This window comes from Chionomys nivalis, chromosome 4 (assembly GCF_950005125.1).
Source record: "Chionomys nivalis chromosome 4, mChiNiv1.1, whole genome shotgun sequence".
Lineage (NCBI taxonomy): Eukaryota > Metazoa > Chordata > Mammalia > Rodentia > Cricetidae > Chionomys > Chionomys nivalis.
The window spans coordinates 64076855-64099559 of NC_080089.1; the positions used below are offsets into that span (position 1 = coordinate 64076855).

The 22705-nt window shown below is 36.5% G+C and overlaps 1 protein-coding gene across 6 annotated transcripts in view; it reads left to right on the forward strand.

Annotated features, from left to right (window-relative positions):
- Dennd4a (DENN domain containing 4A) overlaps positions 1-22705 on the forward strand; it is a 108681-nt gene that overhangs the window by 37617 nt on the left and 48359 nt on the right. For all 6 annotated transcript variants that reach the window (XM_057766252.1, XM_057766257.1, XM_057766254.1 and 3 more), the window contains 9 exons: positions 4223-4292; positions 6212-6381; positions 7481-7722; positions 9176-9242; positions 10749-10807; positions 13442-13586; positions 13866-14041; positions 17995-18095; positions 21713-21931. In XM_057766252.1, coding sequence (XP_057622235.1) covers positions 4223-4292; positions 6212-6381; positions 7481-7722; positions 9176-9242; positions 10749-10807; positions 13442-13586; positions 13866-14041; positions 17995-18095; positions 21713-21931 — 1249 coding nt within the window. The remainder of the gene's footprint in view (positions 1-4222; positions 4293-6211; positions 6382-7480; positions 7723-9175; positions 9243-10748; positions 10808-13441; positions 13587-13865; positions 14042-17994; positions 18096-21712; positions 21932-22705) is intronic.

Consider the following 22705-nt stretch of genomic DNA (forward strand, 5'->3'; position numbering starts at 1 on the left):
GAGCCATCTTTCTGACTTTTCCCCTGGATTCTTGAATAATCATAAATATACTATGTTTCTTATATGTGTATGTTTATAATAAGGCTTAATTTAAGCATAAGCCATGGTAAGAGATTAGCAACGGTAACTAGGAATGAAATGTAACAAAGCTGTATAACAATAGCCAACATCACTATCTAATATGTTGGAGCCCTTGTTAAGTATGGTGAGGGCTTCTCAAGCACAGACGCTGCTGTTGCTGCTGAGTGAGTAATAATTGACAGAAAATGATACAAGTGTATTCTGAACAAAAGGGTGAGTCCTGTCCTAGGCAGGATGGAACAGGATAGCGTAAGCCCCATCACAAATGTCATGCAGGTTAGAAATTCTAAATTGATGGGAGAGGTACTGATGAGGCCCCATCTCTAGTTGAAGATCTAATGGTGGTTGTTGGCTGCTAGTGGAATGAAAATAACTTTTCTGTTTTTGGGTGTTTTATTTATTTATGGGTGTTTTAACTGTGTGTACATCTGTGTGCCTGGTGTCCATGGAGGCCAGAAGGTGTACCATCGAATCCCCTAGGACTGGAATTACAAATAGTTTTGAGCTGCCGTATGGTTGTTGGGAATTGAATTTGAGTCCTTTAGAAGAGCAGCCAATGCTCTTAATTGTTGAACCATTCCTCCAGCTCTGAGATTAAGTGTTTTGTGAAGGTGTGGCCACTGGTAGGTTGCCCATGCTCTAGAGGATGCCCCCACACCCATGCAATACAGGGAGCACTAATTAGAGTTATTTAAAAAAAGAAAAAGAAAGGAAGGAAGGAAGGAAGGAAGGAAGGAAGAAAGAAAGAAAGAAAGAAAGAAAGAAAGAAAGAAAGAAAGAAAGAAAGAAAGAAAGAAGAAAGAAAAACAAGAGGGCATGAATTTGGAAGTTAAAGGAGATCCACAGAGCTGGGGTGGGGGAAGGAAAGGGTAGTTAATGTGACCAAATTGGCCACAGACAACTGAACTGTGAATGTTGGATAAGGGAAGTCTAGTGAAAACAGCACTTTTTAATGAAGAGTACTGCATTGGATGACTATGGTATAATTTGTTCTGTCTTCTAGCATAAGACATTGAAATTCTGATTTTAATGTTAGAAGCAAGCTGTTGACATAACTAAATTTATGTAAAGTAAGTTGTATTCACTGCTTATGTTCTATGTGGTATTCTAAGTATTTCTTCACTCCTGCCAATGACCTTAGTAAGTATTTAACCCCCATTTTATAAGGAAGGCTATTTGATAATTAAAAATGTGGTTCTTTTCTCATCTAAACACCTTCAATAAGTTGATGAAGCAAGACTCAGGTTATAAAACTGCAGAACCAAGAGCTAAGCATTGTGCTACACTGCTCATGCCCTGTTGTGTGGCATATAATTTCTGGGTCAGAACATGTGTTTACTCTCAGGAACTGCATCCAAAAAATTTTAACTGATTTATGTTCCTGTCAATTTATAACTTTTTTAAGAATTGAACTTCTAATAACCAATTTTCTTCTCTCTTTTTCCCCCCTTTAGTTTTTCAAGCCAGGGTTTCTCAGTGAAACAGTCCTGGCTGCCCTGAAACTAGCTCTGTAGACCAGGCTGACCTCTAACCCACAGAGATCCACCTGCCTTGTGCCTCTGCCTCCCAAGTGCTGGGATTAAAGGCAGGCACCATCACTGCCCGGCTTTTTTTTTTTCTTTCCAGGCCATTCTTCAGATCTTTTATTTGTCTGTCTGTCTGTCTGTCTCTACCTGTTTATTTGTTTGTTCATTTGTTTGTTTGCTTGATTTTCAAGGCAAGGTTTCTCTGTGAAACAGCCTTGGCTGTCCTGGAACTCACTCTGTAGACCAGGTTGTCCTTGAACTCACAAAGATTCACCTGCCTCTGCCTCTCAAATGCTGGGATTTAAGGTGTGTGGCACCATCGCCTGACTTTTTTTTCAAACACCAATCTTCAGTTTGTTTATTTATTTATTTATTTATTTATTTGATTTTTGTCGAGACAAGGTTTCTCTGTGTAACAGACTGGGCTGTCCTATAACTCACTCTTTAGATAAGGTTGGCCTTGAAATCACAGAGATCTGCCTGATTCTGTCTCCCTAGGCAATTTATCAATTTTAATTTCCTAGCACATACAAGCAAGCACCGTACAGTATCAGTGAATCCCTTTGAAGGTTAATGCAAAGTCATACTGAGCAATTTCTTTAAGAAACTATTTGAAAAGTGATTACTGCAAATATATAACTTTATCTTAAAAGAATTCATCTGTAGGTATGTCACCCCTAATTAAATGAACATTTTTACTCTAACTAATCATATATAGAAAATTCCCTTGAAGATTGTTATGATTTAGCAATGTTATGTAACTGTTGAAGGGCTTATAGTAGAAGAAGAAAATCGTGGTAGCAAATAGAGTTTTGGGAGTGGAGGGGGGGGTGGTTGAGGGGTGAGATGCAAGGTATTGTTCTGTACCTCAGCCTGGCCTGGGCCTCACTAGGTATCCAGATGAGCCTCCAGCTCATGGTGATCCTCTTGCCTCACTCACTCCCCAAGTGCTGAGATTACAAGCACAAGCTACCACATTTGCCTCACAAGTAGTTTTTAAAGACTGTAGTAATAGTAGTGGTGGGAGCAAAGAATGTTTTTGAATTCTTTCATGAATATGGGATGTAACATACAGCATTTCAGATTTGGTGTGGTATTTTAACAAGCTTACAGGTACTTGGTATTTTCCCATTTCCAAGTTTTATTTTGTGGATGTATGTATGTATTTGTTTTGAATTGAAAGTAATTGACATTGTCATTATAACTGTTTCTAAGTCTCATTAACTAATCAAGGTGTTTTAGCAAAACTTTTGCCATTAAAACTAAACCCAGAATGTGTTTCTTTTTTTCCTGCTGAGACAGTAGTCTCTCTGTTACCACAAAGCATGTATTCTCCGCTGCCAAGAATAAAGAGGCATTGTTAACAGCATGGTCAGCATAGACTCTAGCTAACCTGCTTGCGTTTGAATCTCAGATGTGTAGAGTGGACAAATTCCCTCACTATTTGTGCCTCAGTTTCCTCCTTCATAGCATACGGATAAAGTGATTTTCCTACATACACATTTTTGAAGAATAAATTAATTAGTATGAGAAAGAACTTAGGATAATGCCTGCAGTAATAGCAAATGATGTATAAGTGTCAGGTGTTATTAATTACTCCTTTAATTACTACTTAATTCTTTTTTATTATTTAATATTTAGAGAGGAGCTTTTAAGAATTGTCTAGTTGTTAAATTGTCTGAAATTTTCTTTTTAAAAAAAGATCATAAAAAGAAATATTACATGATTATTTTCATACTTTTCTTTTTATGTCTTATTTATTTGTTTGTTTGTTTATTAAAAATTTCCACCTCCTCCCATTTCTCTCCCCTTCCCCCCTCCTGCTCCCTCTCCAGTCCTAAGAGCAGTCAGGGTTCCCTGCCTTGTGGGAAGTCCAAGGTCCTCCCCGCTCCATCCAGGTCTAGGAAGGTGAGCATCCAAACAGACTAGGCTCCCACAAAGCCAGTGTCCATGCAGTAGAATCAAAACCCAGTGCCATTGTCCTTGGCTTCTCAGTCAGCCCTCATTGTCAGCCACATTCAAAGAGTCTGGTTTGATCACATGCTCCATCAGTCCCAGTCCAGCTGGCCCTGATAAGCTCCCATTAGATCAGTCCCACCTTCTCAGTAGGTGGATGCACCCCTCGTGGTCCTGACTTCCTTGCTCATGTTCTCCCTCCTTCTGCTCTTCATTTGGACCTTGGGAGCTCAGTCCAGTGCTCCAAAGTGGGTCTCTGTCTTTATCTCCATCCATCGCCGGATGAAGGTTCTGTGGTGATATGCGAGATGTTCATCAGTGTGGCTATGGTACTTTTCAATCAATGACCAAAGAATGGTTGTTGATATTTCTGCCTAAGTTTGGGACATAGAATAAAGTATAAATTTTTGTGACTTAGTTTTATTTTATATGGCCAATTTTCCCCACTACAGTGAAAAGGGGAATTGTCAGAGATTATGAAAAAAAAAAGTAGGCAATGATTCTAATAAAATGCTAACAAAGTAACAGATTGAAAATAGCTGACAGGTGAAATCTGTTCATACATGGTAGCTAATACATATTGGACAGCTCAAAGAAGTTCCATTTTCATCAGGTTACTGCCTTTTAAAGTTAAATGCTATTGTTTCCTCTCTCTTCAGTGGGGATCTGCAGTGTACTTATGCTATAAAAAATCAGTGGCAAAGACTAACACTATATCCTACAAAGCAGGTAAGAATAATTTTGGGGGGAATAATTTATGTAGAAACAGCTTGTGGGGTCTACAAGGTTAAAGACCAAACCAGCCTGTGTGCCGTGTTAGGATTTATTAGTATCAGCAGTTGAGCTCCAGCTCGTCTCTTGAGTCTTAGTTTATCTTGAAGTGTTTTGGACACTGCATGAAAGATCACTTTGAAAGGAAAGTGAGATTATGTATTTAAGCCTTAAATTTAAGTAACAAGTCAAGCTGTGGTGGCACACAACTTTAATCCCAGCACTCAGGAGACAGAGGCAGGCGAATCTCTGTGAGTTTGAGGCCAGCCTTGTCTACAAAGACAATTCCAGGACAGCCAGGGATACACAGAGAAACCCTGTCTCAAAAAATAAAGAGCAACAACAACAACAACAACAAAGTGTAAGAAACAACTTCAGCACATGCCAATTCTCTTTAATTTTTAAACCCGTGCAAAGTATGAAAAGTATACTTCTTTAATATTTATATTAATTTAGTCAAATTTAATGGTTATATTTCATGATTATGAATAGTATTAAAACTTATTTGCAATTTTATGAAGTATAGTCAAAATGTCAAATATATTGATCTTACTTATAACAGATTCAACCTTTTAAAATTAAGAGTCTTTGACTCTTTTCTCCCTTTGACTTTCCAGGGCCCACAATTCATCAATATTTCTATTCTCACTTTATAACTACACTGTTGCATCATGACCCGAGAGACTAGAGCACAGTCAGCTATGGCCCTCAGGGGACCCTACTGGCTGGTTGGCATGTGATTAGAGGGAGAACCTTAGTTTATCTAGTTCTTCTCACCTTACAGATTAAAAGAAAAGATCTGTTTGTTGAGAATCAGAGACATTGGTAGTAGAGTCAGCTGTTCAGATTCCCAGTTTGTCTTTTTGTTTTTATGGCATTACCAGTCATGGTTTCTACCTAACTTCAAGGACTTCATTGTCAGGAAACCTGCTTTCTATTTCTAACACCACAATATTCAGTATAAATATCTGTTTCTAGTGTATGTTCAGTGGAAGGCACCAATCCATTTTCATGAGTAAATTATCATGAAACCCTGGGTTATTTGAAACTCCTATCAACATATAAGTGGGGATAATTTAGAATTATTCAGAAGCTGAGTTTGTGGGAACACCATTCTAATGGTATTCCAAATCTGTGCTACTCTTTTTTGAATTATTTTTCATTTGTGTAAGAATTTACAATTAAATACCTATAGGAGGTTTTATTTATATATATATTACATATGATATAAATATATATTTATATACAAACATATATTAATATATTATATATAATATATTAAAAGGCCTAGAAGAATAGTTAATAAGAGTGATAAAGTAGATATAGGCAAACAACCATATTGAAAGTTTTAAATATATGCTTTACTGTAGTATGGCATGAAGTGAATTTTTAGGGGTATGTGTATTTTTAGAGGGTTCTCTTTTCTTACTTCTAACCTGGCTTTTGTAGATGAAATTTGATAACTGTTAAACCTGGCTTTTGTAGATGAAATTTGATAACTGTTAAACAATCTAATAGTTTGCCGGGCGGTGGTGGCTTTAATCCCAGCACTTGGGAGGCAGAGGCAGGCGGATCTCTGTGAGTTCGAGACCAGCCTGGTCTACAGAGCTAGTTCCAGGACAGGCTCCAAAGCTACAGAGAAACCCTGTCTCGAAAAACCAAAAAAGAAAAAATAATAAAACAATCTAATAGTTAATAATCCTTGAAGACTAGCATCTATATAAATCCTACTGACACATTCAAAATTAACTGAATATAAACATATATGCAATTTTTGACATTCTAAATGTGTGAAATAAAGTATTTTATTATCATTCAACTTAGAAAACACCTACATTCAGGAGACAGTGATCTAATAGTTCCCATTGCTGTCATAGGTCTAATTTGCAGATATCCTCAAGAAGATTATGAGTCATTTTCACTACCAGAATCTGTTCCCCTGTTTTGTTTACCAATGGGTGCAACTATTGAATGCTGGCCACCAAATAGCAAATACCCTCTTCCTGTGTTCTCTACATTTGTGTTGACTGGAGCCTCAGCTGAAAAGGTACTGTGTATTTAACTAGTGGTATTTGCTAATTTCTTGTACCTGTTAAAGTCATAAGCTTCATATCTTCAAGGAACAATAGTTAAAAACTGACTAAATCAAGCCAGTAATACATATTTCTTCTACTTGGTCGAATTTGCGATATCCAGAAACAGGAAAGCAGAGTTTTCCCATCCTTCCAAGTGCTTGTTTTTGGTCTTGTTTTTAAATATTAGTGAAAACTTTTCTCATCCCCACATGTTGATCCCTCATTGGTTCATATTCTGTGATAGAAAAGCTCCTAAGTAATGTCAAAGACATCATGAAATATGACATGACTTTTTTTGTTTTTGTTCTGTTTTTGTTACTGGGGCTCAAACCTTGCCCTTGATAGGTGAGCGCTCTATTGCTGAACTATATTCCAGCCCTGGAATTACAGAGTTGTAGTTGGAAGAGAGCCTGGAAATCATCTAGACCAGCACTTTCAGTTTGTGGATAGGAAAATCCAGTGAATTATTCACAGTTCAAATTTGTCTCACTTTCTTACTAACATTCAAGGATTTCTTATAAAAACATTTGATTTGTTTTTTGTTTTGTTTTGTGGCTGTTGTCATTGTTCTTGGTTTGAGACAGCATCTTTCTGTGTAGACCAGGCTGCTCTTGAACTTGCTTAGATCCTCTGCATCCTGAGTGCAGGAATTCTAGGCTTGAGTCACCATGCCAAGGAACAGTTGCTTTCAGTCTTTATTTTAAAAATATAGTTAACTCAAAATACCTATTTTCAATAGTAAGTATGCTTGAAAATATTACTGTGTAGTTAGTAGATGTACTAAGAAAGCAGTCAGAAGGTGTGGTGATTCGTGCCTTATAAACCCAGTACCTCAAGAGACCGAAGCAGGAGATTGCAAGTTTGAGACCAGCCCAGGAGACCCTGCAGCCTAGGAGACGCTTTAACCTGTAAATTTTTCTTTTTTAAAAGAAAAACAAGATTGATTTTAGCATTGTGTTCCTAGTCCCTGGCACTTTACCTACTCATAGAAAGCATCCATTAAATATTCAAGTGATGATGTGCTTTGAGTAAATAATACTATGTTTATTAAATATATTTCCTGTTTTACAGGTCTATGGTGCTGCTATTCAGTTTTATGAACCATACTCTGAGGAGAATCTTACAGAGAAACAGAGACTTCTTTTGGGTTTAACGTCTCTGGCGGATGGAAAGTCTGATGGTTCTAGAACAATTCACACTAACAAATGCATTTGCCTTCTTTCTCACTGGCCTTTTTTTGATGCATTCAGAAAGTTTCTGACTTTTCTCTATCGTTATTCCATCTCTGGACCTCATGCCCTTCCAATTGAAAAGTAAGTTAGATGTCTTATGATTTAAAATTTGACACTTCGAGGTGGGCATGATACATATTTCTGTGAGTTTGAGGCCAGCCTGATCAGCATAGTGAGTTCCAGGACAGCCATGGTTATGTAGAGAGACAAATAAAATTTGTCAGCTCTTTCTGTAGTATATTTGTACTGTGTGAGAAAGGCAAATGAAGTCTCACTATTCTCTTCAAAGAGTTTGAACCTTGTGAATGCCCCCCCCCAATGGTTCTGGACACCTTTCGGTTTCTATGATTTATATAGGTCCTGCTTTTCTGACTGCTTCAGGTAATCAAGCAGATGTGTGTATTTTGGTACTCATTCCTCTAATCTTTTTTTTTTTTTTTTTTTTTTTTTGTTTTTCGAGACAGGGTTTCTCTGTGGCTTTGGAGTCTGTTATGTTTGGCATTGTCTTTGCACAATACATAGTTAAAACACATCTGAGTTCTCTACCTGATCGTAATGATTGCATTGCTAAAAAAAAAAAAAAAAAAAAGAATAACATAATTTTGAAATAACATTTAGAAGAAAAACAATACAAGAAGAAGACAGCATATTCCTAAAGGGAGTGAAGATTTTGTTTTGTCCTTTTTTATTTCTATAGTGTTCAAAACCAAACTTATTGATTGGTGCATGACTTTAATCCTGGTGTGCAGGAGGCAAAGGCAGGGGGATTACAAGTTCAAGGCCAGCCTGGCCTGTATAGCAAATCCTATCCCCAAAACCTAAGTGATATAATTCAATGAGAGAATACTTGCTGGTGTCTGCAAGGTTTTGGGTTTAATCAGTTTCACCACAAACAAACAAAATGCAAAACAAAACCATCTCAGTTGATCTAGATTTTTATTCATTACTAAATGGAACGCTTATTGAGATGGGGAAGTCTGTGTTTATTGCCCAGCTGCCTTGAATTTCTGATTTCAGATGATCCTCAGCGTTCCAAGTAGCTGGGACTACAGTTCTGCATCACTTCATCTTATTCGTCATTTATAAGCACTTAAACTCAATCATTTTTTAGCATCTTGAATAATTATGTCACAAAACATGAACTATTTATTAAAAGTATATTACAAGTATAATAATTAGCTTCTTTAGTAATGTTGATTGTTACCTGCTTAGGGAGAAGAAAACATGGTTTTGAGACAACTAAAAATACAAACATTGTTGAATAGGATCAGCTATTAACATAAAGTTACAAGGACTGGAGAGATGGCTAAAGGCTAGGCTCACAACCAAAAGTATAAGGTTATTGGTTTTAGGCAGAGACAACTTTAGTGACAGAAACAACTTTTTTGTTGTTAATTTATTTTCCCAGTACTAGGGACGTTGGAGTTTAAGTGCTCAGGGCCTTAATGAGCTTGAACTTGTGATGGCATGTTAATCTTTGCAGCAAATGATATTCATTTTGGAATCAATTTGAGTTTCTGTTTTTGTTTTTAAGGCATATTTCTCATTTTATGCATAAAGTTCCTTTTCCGTCTCCTCAGAGGCCACGGATTTTAGTTCAGGTAAGGTGCTTTTCATATGAGGCCATATGAGGGCTCTGACATGTAACAAGACTAACAACTACATGCAGAAAGTAGAATGAGCCCTGGGGAAAACCAGATGTTCTTGCATGTTGGAGCTCAGGCCCTGATGCTTTATTAACTGTCCACATAAGGGCTTTTGGTACACTCCATATAACCCAGCGCTTGGGAGGGAGAGGCAGGAGGGCTAGAATTTGATTCTGTTCTGGGCGACATAGTCACTTCCCGGCCAGCCTTGTCTACGTAGGGAGTCCGTCTCAAGGAAAAAAAGGAAAATATGCAGGGAAAGACCCACCAAATTTTTTCTAAATATTGGAAAGTTTGTGCCCTTGATGATCATACAGTTGGTGAAATTCATTAGAGTAGTTATCAGGAAAAGTTGTATGTATTGCAAGAGGACCGAAATGCAGTACCTTTAATGCAACAGGGAAATTTATTTTTTAATTTTTATAATTTTATTTATTTATTTGTTTTACATACCCATCTTATTTCCACCTCGCTCCTCTCCTCCCACCTCCCCTCCCCACCCATCCAGTCCTCAGAAAGGGTGAGGACTCCACAACCGGGAAGTTTAAGTCACTATAAATGTTTTCACAGTTGAGTGCATCTCTCCTCTTTTGTTTATATCTTGTTTGCGATTTCAATAGCTTAAGTTTCCTATTTATTTAACTATAATCTATGAAATGATTTATACAAAGGAAATACTTTCATGTGTTGTCCCCATGTGTATACTGGTTACCGCAGTCCTGAGGTGGTATTAGTAGTATTATAAATCATTTCACAAATAGGTATTTACTGATTTGTAGAAATGTGCATAAATTTGAAAATGCAGATGAAGTTAATTACATTATTATATTGATACAGAAAAAATTTCTAGAACATACTTGATGAAATTGACAATCTGTTTATACATCCTATCATTACTTCATGATATTTCGTGCCAGAGTGCCATATAGCACACTCCACCTAAATACATGTGGAATTTGTTTTGTAGCAGAAGCTGGCAAATGTTTCCTATTAAGGGTCTTATCTAAATATTTAATCTTTGCATGTTATCTGTTCTCTGTTGCAGGGGCTCAGCTCTGCTGTTACAGCACAAACTTAGCTAGAGGGTATAAAAGAAAAAAATCACATGACTATATCCCATTAGACTGCTTACAAAGCAGGTAGCCCATGGGTTTGTTACAGGTTATAGTTTACTGACCCTAAATGTATAGTATTGTTCAAATAATTTCACCTGTTAACATAAATTTGTTAGAATAGAAATTGGGGGAAAGTTGAAGACATAAGAGATAGGATTCAGAGTAAGAAGTTGTTGGAAGGGGCCAGTGGTCAGGATATAATTTAAGTGTCCAAATTGATACTAACTGTTCTTATGCTGGTGATCTGGGAAACTCCATGGGTAGCACCATTAATCCATACCTACTGCCAGAGCATGCACTCAGAGTTCATCTTTATATTTTACATGCTTTGTTTTAAATCTTCCAGTTATCACCACATGATAATTTGATTCTCAGTCAGCCTGTTTCTTCACCTCTTCCACTAAGGCAAGTAAAGCTTTATTTCTGTTTGTTTCTCTAAATCTATGTGTTCTCTAAATCATATTCCCACATCCATGCATCTGCCAGCAGAGTCCAGAAGAGGGTGTTGGCTTTCTTGGAAGTGAGCTACAGGTAATTGTGAGCTTCCCAGCGTGGACACTGGGAACTGAACTCAGGACCCCTGGAAGAGCAACAGGCACTCTAACCACTCAGCCGTCTCTCTAGCCCTAATTATTTCTCTCAATCTAATGTGAACTAAAGTAATGTATATGCATGTTGTCTTCCTAACTAAAATTTCAAATATTGCTGGAAGTACTTTTCATGTAACTGTTTCTTAGCTGATTCTTTTTACTTAATACTGGGATTACAGTTTGCAAAAGAAAGAAAAACTTTTACAGTAGTGATTGGTAGTCATGTGTATCATTATTGTCAGTACTTAATTGTTATATAATTAGGAATGTATGTAAATTATGAAGGTAATTCATTTTTTAATTGTCCTCTAATGTACATTCAAATGCATTTTTTGAGACATGGTTTTTCTGTATAACCCTGCTGCTTTATAATTCATTCTGTAGACTAGGCTGACCTCAAACTCAGAGATCGGTTTGCCCCTGCTTCCCAAAGACTGGAATTAAAGTCATGTGCCGCCGCGACCCAACCAAATACAGTTTTAAATTTAATTCATAATTAAAAATGCTTATTAAACAGTATGTATTTCATCATTCTAAAAGTTCAGAGGAGTTGTAAAATATGCTTTCCCTACAGTATTATTTCTTGAAATTTAATTAGGTGTGTGATTTTTCTGTCAGAAATAGTTATGGTATAATTAAACTATTATATTGCACATACCTTGGGGAGACCAGCTGCCATCTTTGACACTAATTTTGTAAGAATTACAGATGATTTCATCACTAGCCCTTAGCCCAGAGTGACGAGTGTTTTCCAAGCTCTTATCTGAGCTGAAAATAAAATGGACATACCGATTACAAATGATTCTAAATTGCCAAAAGACTTCATTGAGGTAACAGCATTGGTGAGATATAATTTCCACATTACAAAATTTACCCAAGTAAAGTTTGTAAGTCACTGATTTTATTCACAGGATCCTGCAGCTATTATTTTAATAAAATTTAGAGCATATTACTTATCCTATAAAACCAGCCCTATATTCTTTGCTGTTAACCTTTATTCTGTCTGTCTCTGCACGAATGTGCTCAAACACATGCACTTGGGAATGCAAACACAAGCACACACACCTGTACACACGCTAATGCACACACATGCATAGGCACACCTCATGTGCACACACAGCATAGGCACCTCTTATTCTACTTTTCTGTTCTATAGATTTATCTCTTGTATATTTTATATAAATAAAATAATACTATATTTGGTCTTTATTTCTGACTTCCTTCATCGAACATGTTTTGAGGTTCATTCATCTTATAGTATATATTGCTACTTTATTCCTTTTATTCCAGCTATTATTCCAGCTAATATTTCATTGTATAAATATACTGTATTTTATTTATCTGTCTATTAGGAAGATCCTATATTTTGGCTACTGTGAATAACTTTGCTTTGAACATATACAAGATTTTTGCAGTCATGTTTTAATTTTTTATTAAAAACCTTATTAGTATTGCTTCATCATAAAAAAAATTAACGCAGTAAAACCAGTTCTTTAGCATTATACAGGCAATATATTCATTGGTTACCAGGTTACTTAGTTAGTCCAGCATTTTCTTCCTATACAGAAGGAAGTTTACTGTTTTATTAATTTGCTTTGTTGATGTATCTCACCATTTTATAGCTCTTGATTGCCTACTGCTGTTACATTATAATAGTGAAGAGTTCCTGTTCCTAAATCCAAACTTTAGTATTTGTATTTGCTTAGAGAAAACAGTTCTGAAAAGGCATGGTTTCTGACAGTCATGGTGAAAGAAGTACCATAATAAAAAAAAACTTCCATTAAAGTCAGGCATGGTGATACACACCTTTAAAAAAAAATCACAGGACTTGGGAGGGTGGGGTAGACAGGTCTTTGAGTGCAAGGCCAGCCTGGTCTGTATAATGAGCTCCAGGACAGCCAAGGCTACATAATGAGACCCTTATTCAAAAGAAACAGGCAGAAAATCCTTCCCTTAAAGGATTGGCTTCTAACCAAGCATTCTTTTAACTTAATTGAATTCTTTTGAGGGGACACTATGTGTGTGGCAGATCTTTCTGCGTACAATGATGCAGGTGTGTAGGTGTGTTAGCAAATACCTGCAGTCCTAGCACTTAGGAGAAGACAGGAAGATCTATAATTAGAGACCAACCTGGGCTACATAGCCAGATCCTGTCCCAACAACATCAACAATAACAAAAAGAAAATAAAACAGTACAGGCAGAAGACTTCCCATTTTCCTTATTGAATGCAGTACCAAAAAGTGCATGACTTTGAAAACTCATACAATTATGTTCTTTCATATTGTTTGTGATGCTGTATTTTTCCTGTCAGGACAGTAATTGCATTTAAAGTTAAATATACACAACCCCACTATTCTAGTTAATTCGAAGTTTAAATAGTTTTTTGTTGTTGTTATATTTCGTTTTGTTTTTGTTTTTTTAATTGTGTATTTTTGCTTGGATTGACAGTGGTGGAAAGTTTTCAACACTACTTCAGAATCTTGGCCCTGAAAATGCTGTGACACTACTGGTGTTTGCTGTAACAGAACATAAAATTCTCATCCATTCCCTACGGCCTTCTGTGCTTACTAGTGTGACAGAAGCATTAGTGTCTGTAAGTCTCCGTTTCCTACAGGCATGCAGTTCAGTTTAAACTTAATTTATTCATGTACTTTAGAGTCATTTTAGGGCATAACTACATTTCAGAAAGGAATGGATTTATATACTGTTGAAGCAGCTTTGGTTTCCTGACTTAATTTTAATTATAATCATTTAATATATTATCAAACATTAAACTTTAGATAATAATCAAAAAATAATGCTGTGTATGTGTTGATAAGTTCTGCTTCAATGTCAAAATGCTTAATATTCTTCCATCCTTTGTTTATTCAAGATGATTTTCCCTTTCCACTGGCCATGCCCATATGTTCCTCTCTGCCCACTGGCTTTAGCAGATGTCCTCAGTGCGCCATGTCCATTCATAGTAGGGATTGATTCAAGATACTTTGATCTTTATGACCCTCCACCAGATGTCAGTTGTGTTGACCTAGATACCAACACCATTTCTCAGTAAGTATACTTTAAATTTTATACCTAAAACTTCATAATTTCATCATATCTATATGTGAATTTGTAGTTTATAATTGCTGAGTAACGTTCTTTTGAGATGTATTATTTTTTGTATTTGGAGTACTCCTGTCTCCTTGTCAGCTCTTTCTATATTTCAGTAGAGTATATTTAGAATGTTACAGGTGCTTTTATTGAAAAGGAAACAGACTTTTAATCCTCAGGCTTTCAATATTTAAGAAACATAATATTATGCTTACTTAAAAACACACACACACACACACAAACTTAGCATAATGGGAATCAAAGCGTAAATAGAAGAAGTTGGGGGCTGGAGAGATGGCTCAGTGGTTAAGAGCACTTGCTGCTCTGCAGAAGACATGGTTTCAGTTCCCAGCACCCACGTGGCTGCTAACAACTATCTGTAGCTCCCATTCCAGAGGATCTGATGCCCTCTTGCGGCCACTGTGGCCACTGCCCAGAACATTACACACATACATATAAAACATAAATACATCTTTTCAGATGATGATTGAGAAGCTAATAAAAATGGTGCCAGGTACCACAATAACTCATACCAGATGAGTATGGGAGAATCACAACTGAATTAAAACCCATTCCTTTATTAATACTTCAATATTATTTCTAGTTTAACACTTTCAGAATACTAGTGTAGGATAGCAAAATTAGCATATTGAAAATTTAAAATAATCTATAAATGTATGCATAATTTTGCCTCTTTACATTCTAGGAATGTAGCTTTAAAAATGTTTTATAATTTCTTTGTATCTACGTTTTCAGATTAGTTTTCTATCAGCCAGGAAGGAAGGAAGAAATGGATACAAAAAGATGGCATCCACCACAGGGTCTGGTTAAAGTAGCCATTATTTAGTCCATTGGTAAATCACAAAAGCTAGTTTAGTTTTGCCCTTAATAGGGAGATATGAAATAGTGTTTCCTCTGTTTACTTATGGGACCAGGGAATGAACCCAGAGCTCATGCAGACTAAGCATGTGCTCACTATGGTACGCTCCTATTGTATTTTAATAATAGAATTATACCGTAAAGCCCTTCAGTTTAACTCCAAAAGTTTAGACTGACTCTCCAGCTTTCCATGTATCAGAACCTCAGCTGCTTAAACCATTAGAAAAGTTGGAAAAAAAATATTTTGGCCAGGTGGTGGTGGCGCACACCTTTAATCCCAGTCCCCGCAGAGGCAGGTGGATCGCTTTACGTTCAAGGCCAGCCTGGTCTACAGAGTGAGTTTCAGGACAGCAAAGGCTTTTATATGGAGTGACCTTGTCTCAAAAAACAAAACAAAAAAATATTTTGTTTGGAAGTATATGTACAACAAAAAGCTTTTATTCATAAAAATATAAACCAATAAAATAGGGTACATATTTTATACATGAAGGTCTTTTTAATATGTGATTAATAAAGCAACGTTTTTATGAGCAACACTGTTCTTTAGCAGGACTGTTTCATTTTTTGAAAAAACTAGTCCTTTGCTTTTTCATTTGAGGAATGTTAGGCGAGATGGTAATTTGTAAATGTGAACTAAGTACCAAAAGTGTACACTGTGTTTATTAGGATATGTAAATGTGAACTATGTACCAAAAGTGTACACTGTGTTTATTAGGATGTGTCAATGTGAATTAAGTACCAAAAGTGTATGCTGTGTTTATTAGGATATGCAGATTTTCCCTCTTGTAATTTGTTTTAACTTTGTTTGATCTTGTAATCTTTTTCTTGCACATACCTTTAATCCCTGCACTCAGGCTGCAAAGGCAGGCAGATCTCTGTAAGTTGAAAGCCAGCCTGGTTTACAGAGTGAGTTCCAGGACAGCCAGGGCTACTTAGTGAGATCCTGTCTCAACAACAACAATACTCTTGTTTGGTATTTTATTTCTACTTTGATCATTAATTAATTAAAGAGTCAAAATGACATGAGTTGTTAGCACTTGGTTCCCTCTTCAATAGATCTCCCTTCCAAACCTTGGGAAGACCCTACAAGTGAACTAAAGCTCCCTGCTTTCCTTCATCCAGGGTTCTGAAATGTCAACCTGAAATTTGAAAGAAAAGCAAATCCCAAGTATAGGATTTTTAGTTTCCTTTTACTATTCCAGGTACATACAATACAGATTAAGTTCTGAATATCAAATGTCTGAAGGAGGGGTAATAATATTTATAATGTAATTTTTTTTTTTTTTTTTTTTTTTGGTTTTTTCGAGACAGGGTTTCTCTGTGGCTTTGGAGCCTGTCCTGGAACTAGCTCTGTAGACCAGGCTGGTCTCGAACTCACAGAGATCCGCCTGCCTCTGCCTCCCGAGTGCTGGGATTAAAGGCGTGCACCACCACCGCCCGGCTATAATGTAATTTTGTAGAAAGTTGCATGTATAGGCTAAGTGACCCCATTTTAGTCTGAACTTTATGAGGAATTTCATAATTCCTCTGACAGATAAGGAAGCACAAGTTTATGTTTGTAAGCAGTTAAAGAGACATATTGCTTACTCTGTGGACACTTGGTTTTTAAACTTGATCTCACTGTGACACTAAGAGTTCTGCCACTAATAATGAGGTAACTGCTTGTGTAATAGTAATCTAGTTAAAAGGAGACACCATGAATAAAAATGCAGAAGGCTTTCAGAGATTAAAAACTCAGAGAAAAACTAGGTAAAGCTCCCTACCTGACCACATTTCACAGAAACAATATCCATGGCAAAAGAGGGAATTAGGATTAAGTGGCAATTAGATATTTTTCTAACCATACTTGACTGCCTTCTTTTAGAGATTGGTAACAAAAAGGCAAACAAATAAATGTACTCCTTTTTCTGAGTTACCATACCATGCTCTTAGTCACATTATAAAAACAAAAACTATTTACATAATAAGTGTAAAAAGAACATCTGCAATTTTACCCCGCTCTGCCTTTATTTTTATTCTCATTTGTGGAAAAAAGAATAAATTCCAAAGTCATTAATTTCTATAAGTTTAAGCTTTCTTGTCTATTCTTTTTGCTTAATTTTCAAAATTTTATTTGTTCTATGAGTTTAGGGGATATTTAAAAACATTAAACACTAGCTTGGGAAGTTCTACAACCTACTTGTACTGAATTGCTCTTTGGTGCATAGAATTTGATGGGTTTGCTTTTCTTCTCTTTTTATCTTTATTTTTCAATTTTCAAAGTGAGTATTTATTATTTTTTAAAGGAAAAAAGATTGAAAAATCAGATGTAGACTAAACAAAACTATAGTTAAGTTCAAAAGCTTTATGATTCCTTATACCCCCAGCCCATAGTAAGAGACCACCTGTATTGTAATGGTTATAATACAGGAGACTGTAGACTCCTCCTACAGAGACATTAGTTTATAGCAGATAATCTCTTTTAAAGTTATAAAGTGGTTTGTAATATTTTGTTCAAGGATTTTAATGTTTTAGAATATTTCTCTTCTGAAAAACAAAACCCAAAATAATTTTTATTTATACTTTTGGAAACTAAGAAACTGAGCATATAACATCATATTTTAATAAGGTCTGTATTGTAGGGTCATTGGAGTTTTCGGTAATATGTTTTCTTCTATTAAAAACTGTTACAGTTAGATTTTCCTGCTGTTTGGATGTCTAAGCCCTCAGACATAAAAGAAAAGAGTCTGGATCACCTTGGAATGCTTCTGTGATGAGCACAATCGCCACAAAATTCAATAGATGCTTTACCAACATAACTGTAAATTCTGAAGTATATTAATTAGAGGATGCCACCTTCATGCAAATTAATTTTATATAGTCACTATCCCAGTCTGCCTCTGTCAGATTTCTCCATTAGCCTGAGTATTCTGAATGTGTTCCAGTTTTGTTGTTGTTCATTGGCTGTTTTCCCCTCATGTATAAGTATGGCAGGAATATACCCCTCCTAAGGTCCATGTAACAAATGTATTGGTGTTGTCATTTAATCTCAGAACTGGTGACAAAAAGAGTGTGGCCTGGAAGATTCTTCCAAAGAAGCCATGTAAAAACCTGATGAATACACTGAATAATTTGCACCAGCAATTGGCAAAATGTAAGTGGATAATCTAATTAAGGGATGTAACTTAATCTGAGAAAATGACCGACTGCCTGAATGACTTTTCTTTTAGCTGAGGAAATATAGGGAATGTTTGCATGTCATCCTTGTTCAGGGCCTGTCTGCTCTGAATAAATTCCAGTTCTTATGACTGTACTGTTAAAGTAAGTAATACTTTAGCTGATACTCATTTTTATTTTAAAGAAAGTTGTAGCTGGATATTATTCACACATGTAATCACAGCACTTGGGAAACTGAGGCAGGATAATTACCAAAAATTCAAGGCCAGCCTGAGCTACATAATAAGTTCCAGGTCAGCCAAGCTACTGGATAAGACACTATCTTAAAAAAAAAAAAAAAAAAAAAAAAGGCTATTTTAGTCTGACATGTTAACAGAAGCCTGTAACCTAGCAACACTCTGAACACAAATGCAACAAGATTGCTGCAAGGTCAAGGCTAGCCTTTATACACAAGTTCCAAGCCTGTCAGGACTACACAGAAAGGCCCTGTGTCTAAAAAGTTAAGGAAAATTGTTGACTGAGATTTCTGTCCTGCCCAGTTCCCACAGTCGTTAAGTCCCAAAGAAATCACACAGAGGTCTACATCAATTATAAACTGATTGGCCTTAGTAGGCCAGGCTTCTTATTAACTCTTACAACTTATATTAACCCATAATTCTTGTCTGTATTAGCCATGTGGCTTGGTACCTGTTTCGGCAAGGCAGCCACATCTTGCTCTGTGTCTGGCTTCCTTTTTGGCTGCGTGACAATTGCAGACTGACACTTCCCTCTTCCCAGAATTCTCATTGCCTCACCTCTACTTCCTACCTGGTCACCTCGCCTATACTTCCTGCCTAGCTACTGGCCAATCCGCATTTATTTAAAATATAATTGACAGGGTACAGACCATTGTCCCACAGCAGAAAATGTTTATAGCCAGGACTGGTGGCACATACCTTTAATCCTTGCAGGCAGAGGCAGGCAGTTCCAGACCAGCCAGGTCTACACCATGAGTTACAACCAGAGCTACATAGTAAGATGGAAGGAAGGAAGGAAGGAGGGAGGGAGGGAGGGAAGAAGGGAGGGAGGGAAGAAAGGAGGGAGGGAGGAAGGAAAGTGTTTACAGTCTTTAAGGCATTTGCTTTTCAGTGTTTATTTAAACACTGAAACAAAATTTGTTAGAAGTCAAATGAGTGATTTATAAGTAAGCATTTTACAACTTTTAGGTTTTTATAAGGCCATTTTAGGATAATAAAATTCAAAAGGGCATTAAAGTGGTTATTTTCTTGAATTTTGCCATTACTGAAATAACATGAATAAATAAGGATTGCCACTGGTATATTTTCTTCTTATATAAAGCAGAAAGCTCTAGAAATCTAAGGTAAATGATTTAAAGTGCATTAGAAAATGCTAATGTCAGTGAAGTAAATCAGATCTTGACCTCTTCACCTAAAGTCTGTCTTAAAACAATCTGCTGTTTGCGAAAACAAAGAAATTAACCAAAATGAAAAATAATTTTAGGATGTGAAATGTTTTAAGGGAAAAACTTATGTAAGAACATATCTTGACAATGATCCAGAATTACTGATAATAATTAAGATTTATTTCTTGAATTCTCTCAGTCTTGTAACAATGGTTTATTCAATGTTTGTGACTTAATACTTATTTTGTGAAATATGGCCAGTGGTGATGTGGCAACATATATGGGTCTCATGTATTTTGTGCTTACGTATAGTCTGTGTAGATGGTGTGTATGTATATGCGGTTGCACACATGCTCTGGCCATGGATGTGGAGGTTAAAGGGCAACTCTTAGGAATTAGTCCTTGTTTCTGCTCTGGTTGAGTCAGGTTGTCTATTCTTGTTTGCCACTGCCCTGTGTACTCCACATTCTCCTATCTTTGCCTCCTATGGTAGGAGCACTGGGATCACTGATGCTGGTCCTACATCTGGCTTTTTATGTGTGTTTTAGAAATCCAAACTCGGGTTGTCACGTTTATATTCCAAGGGCTTTCACCCACTGATCCTCCTCCCCAGTCCTGTAAACTACTCTTAAAGCTTAAAGCTATAGGTGCTTACATGATACTGATAGTTTAGATGATTCCTTATATCTTAAAAAGTCTTTAAATTTTGAACCAGTTAGGAACTTTTGTCTTGACCATTGAGAGTAGGAGCACCATCACATCTAAATGGAATGCATTTCTTGCCAATGCATTCTTCCACATCACTACAGCACAGCTATGGAACTCAGGAAGGTACCATCGAGCACCCTAATCTCTAGACCACAGTCAAGTTTTACCATTTTTTGTTCTGTTTTGTTGTTGTCTTTGGTGTGTATATAAATGTAGTTGTATGGTGTGTACATGTGAAGGTCTTCCTCTATCATTCTCCACCTTACTTTTTGAGATAAGTTCTCTCGTGAACATGGCATTTGCCATTCTGACTAACCTGGCTAGCCATTGAAACCCTGAGATCTCCAGATGTCTTTCCCTTTTCCTCCAGCACTGAGGTTACAGATGCATGCCACTATGCTGCCTTTATGTGAGTAGGGATCCAAAAACAGGTCCTCGTGTGTCTACAATAAACACTCACCCACCAAGCCTTCTTCAGCCCAAGTTTTGCCTGTTTTGTAAATAATTTTCTTTATAGCAAGAGGATCCAGTTTGAAATCAGAGGCAGGTAGTTTCAAGTCTCTTCTATCTCTTTTCTAAAACGGTTCTTCAGTTCTATTATCTTCATAATACTGCTCTTGCAGAGGACCCAGATTTGATTCCCAGCACCCATGTGAAGGTTCATGCCATCTGTAATCCCAGTTCTGGGAGATCCAACAGACCCAGCGCACATACATATGTGCAGGCAAAACATACACAGAGTAAAGTAAATAAATCTTTTTTTTTTTTCAAAAAATGGTACTTACATTGTTTAATGGTCCCTAATTTTACTTTTGTCCAGGAGTCCTCATGTAAAATCAGGCCATGCATCATTGGCATGAGTGCCTCAGACCTGGTACTGCCCTCCTCCACTATTTCTCCTCAGTGTTTTCTCTCAGTTTCTCCTGTTCTTGAGAGGAGCTCTGATGCCTACTAAGCTTTTCACTTGACCATAGTCAGAAGAAAGAGAAGAGATTCAAACAGGCTTCTCTGGCATAAACTTACTCCTTACCACCATCTGGCTTTACCATTGAGTTGTCTAGGAAGAAGCTTTTTGTTTTTTTAAATCCGTCTTCTTTTTTTTTTTTTTAATACTGCTGGCACTTATATTTTATGAAGAAAGGTGGAAAGGACTGTGTATTATATGTATCCAGTGTTGTGGTTGTTAAGAACTTTCTTTACTTGTGTGCATATGCATACATACACACACATATATACGTAGTTAGAGCACAAACTTTTTCTGATAATAGATTTAAAGGGATAATTTTATGTGTAATTTAGATAAAAAATATGCTCAAGAGAACCTAAAAGTGATAGAGGTTTTCTTGAGGCTTGCATACTATGAAGTGGTATAAATAAAGAGTTATGGTTATATGAGCACTTTTGAAAAAATAAATTTGCATTAAAATCAGTGTGATCCTTATTTTTCATAGACTTTAAAATTCAAACTATGTATTTCTTCACAGTGCAGCAGAGGCCAAGAGATGATGGACTAATGGACTTAGCAATGAATGATTACGATTTTAATTCTGGGAAAAGGCTGCATATGATAGATTTGGAAATCCAGGAGGCATTCTTGTTTTTCATGGCCTCTATTTTAAAAGGTTATAGATCATACTTAAGGCCAATAACACAAGCCCCATCTGAGACAGCGACAGATGCAGCCTCTCTTTTTGCTCTTCAAGGTGAGTGGTGATACAATTTTATAGCTTTCATGTTGTTAAGCTTAAACCTGTGACAAATCACTTGTTTTCTGAATAAGTAGTTCATATTTAACAAAGCACACATCCACTCTTTGGAGTGGGTGAGGACCAGCTCTAGTGATCCATTTCTTCTATAGGGCAAATTCTTTGTCTGGCTCATTAACTGGAATCCTAGTAAAAAGATACAGAGGGAACTGTCTGAAAGCTACAGAACCTCCTGAGAGTATTTCATCCCACTTCATTGTGTCACTTTCGTGTTGAGGTATTGACGGTTTCAGTTTGGGGGGCTACCAGGCAGTACTGAGGATTTGATTACCACCAGTCCTGAGCAGTCTCATTTGTTTTATTTCAGTCTACTTTATTTATTTATTTATTTATTTATTTATTTTGCAGTTTCAGTGAAAATTTATTCACAAGGTGTCTGAGCAGTTCTCCAGAGAGATCCCCAAATCCACAGTGTGCTTTTTTTTTTTTTTTTGGAAAATATATTTATTTTGTTTATATGGAGGCATTACCATTCAGTCTACTTTATAACTATCATTTTCTGTCTGCACTGCAAAGGGGAAAATAAGGAAGTCGGATTTCTTGCTATATGTTTACTTTCTCTTGTAGTATTTAATATTTTAAAGAGAAATTCATCTAGTAAGTATGTACTCAGTGCCATGAAGTTTTGAGGATTTGGTATATATTAGAAGCAAAAGAGATACAGCCATGAAAAAAGGAGACATGGTCACTTCTTTCATAGAGCTTATACTA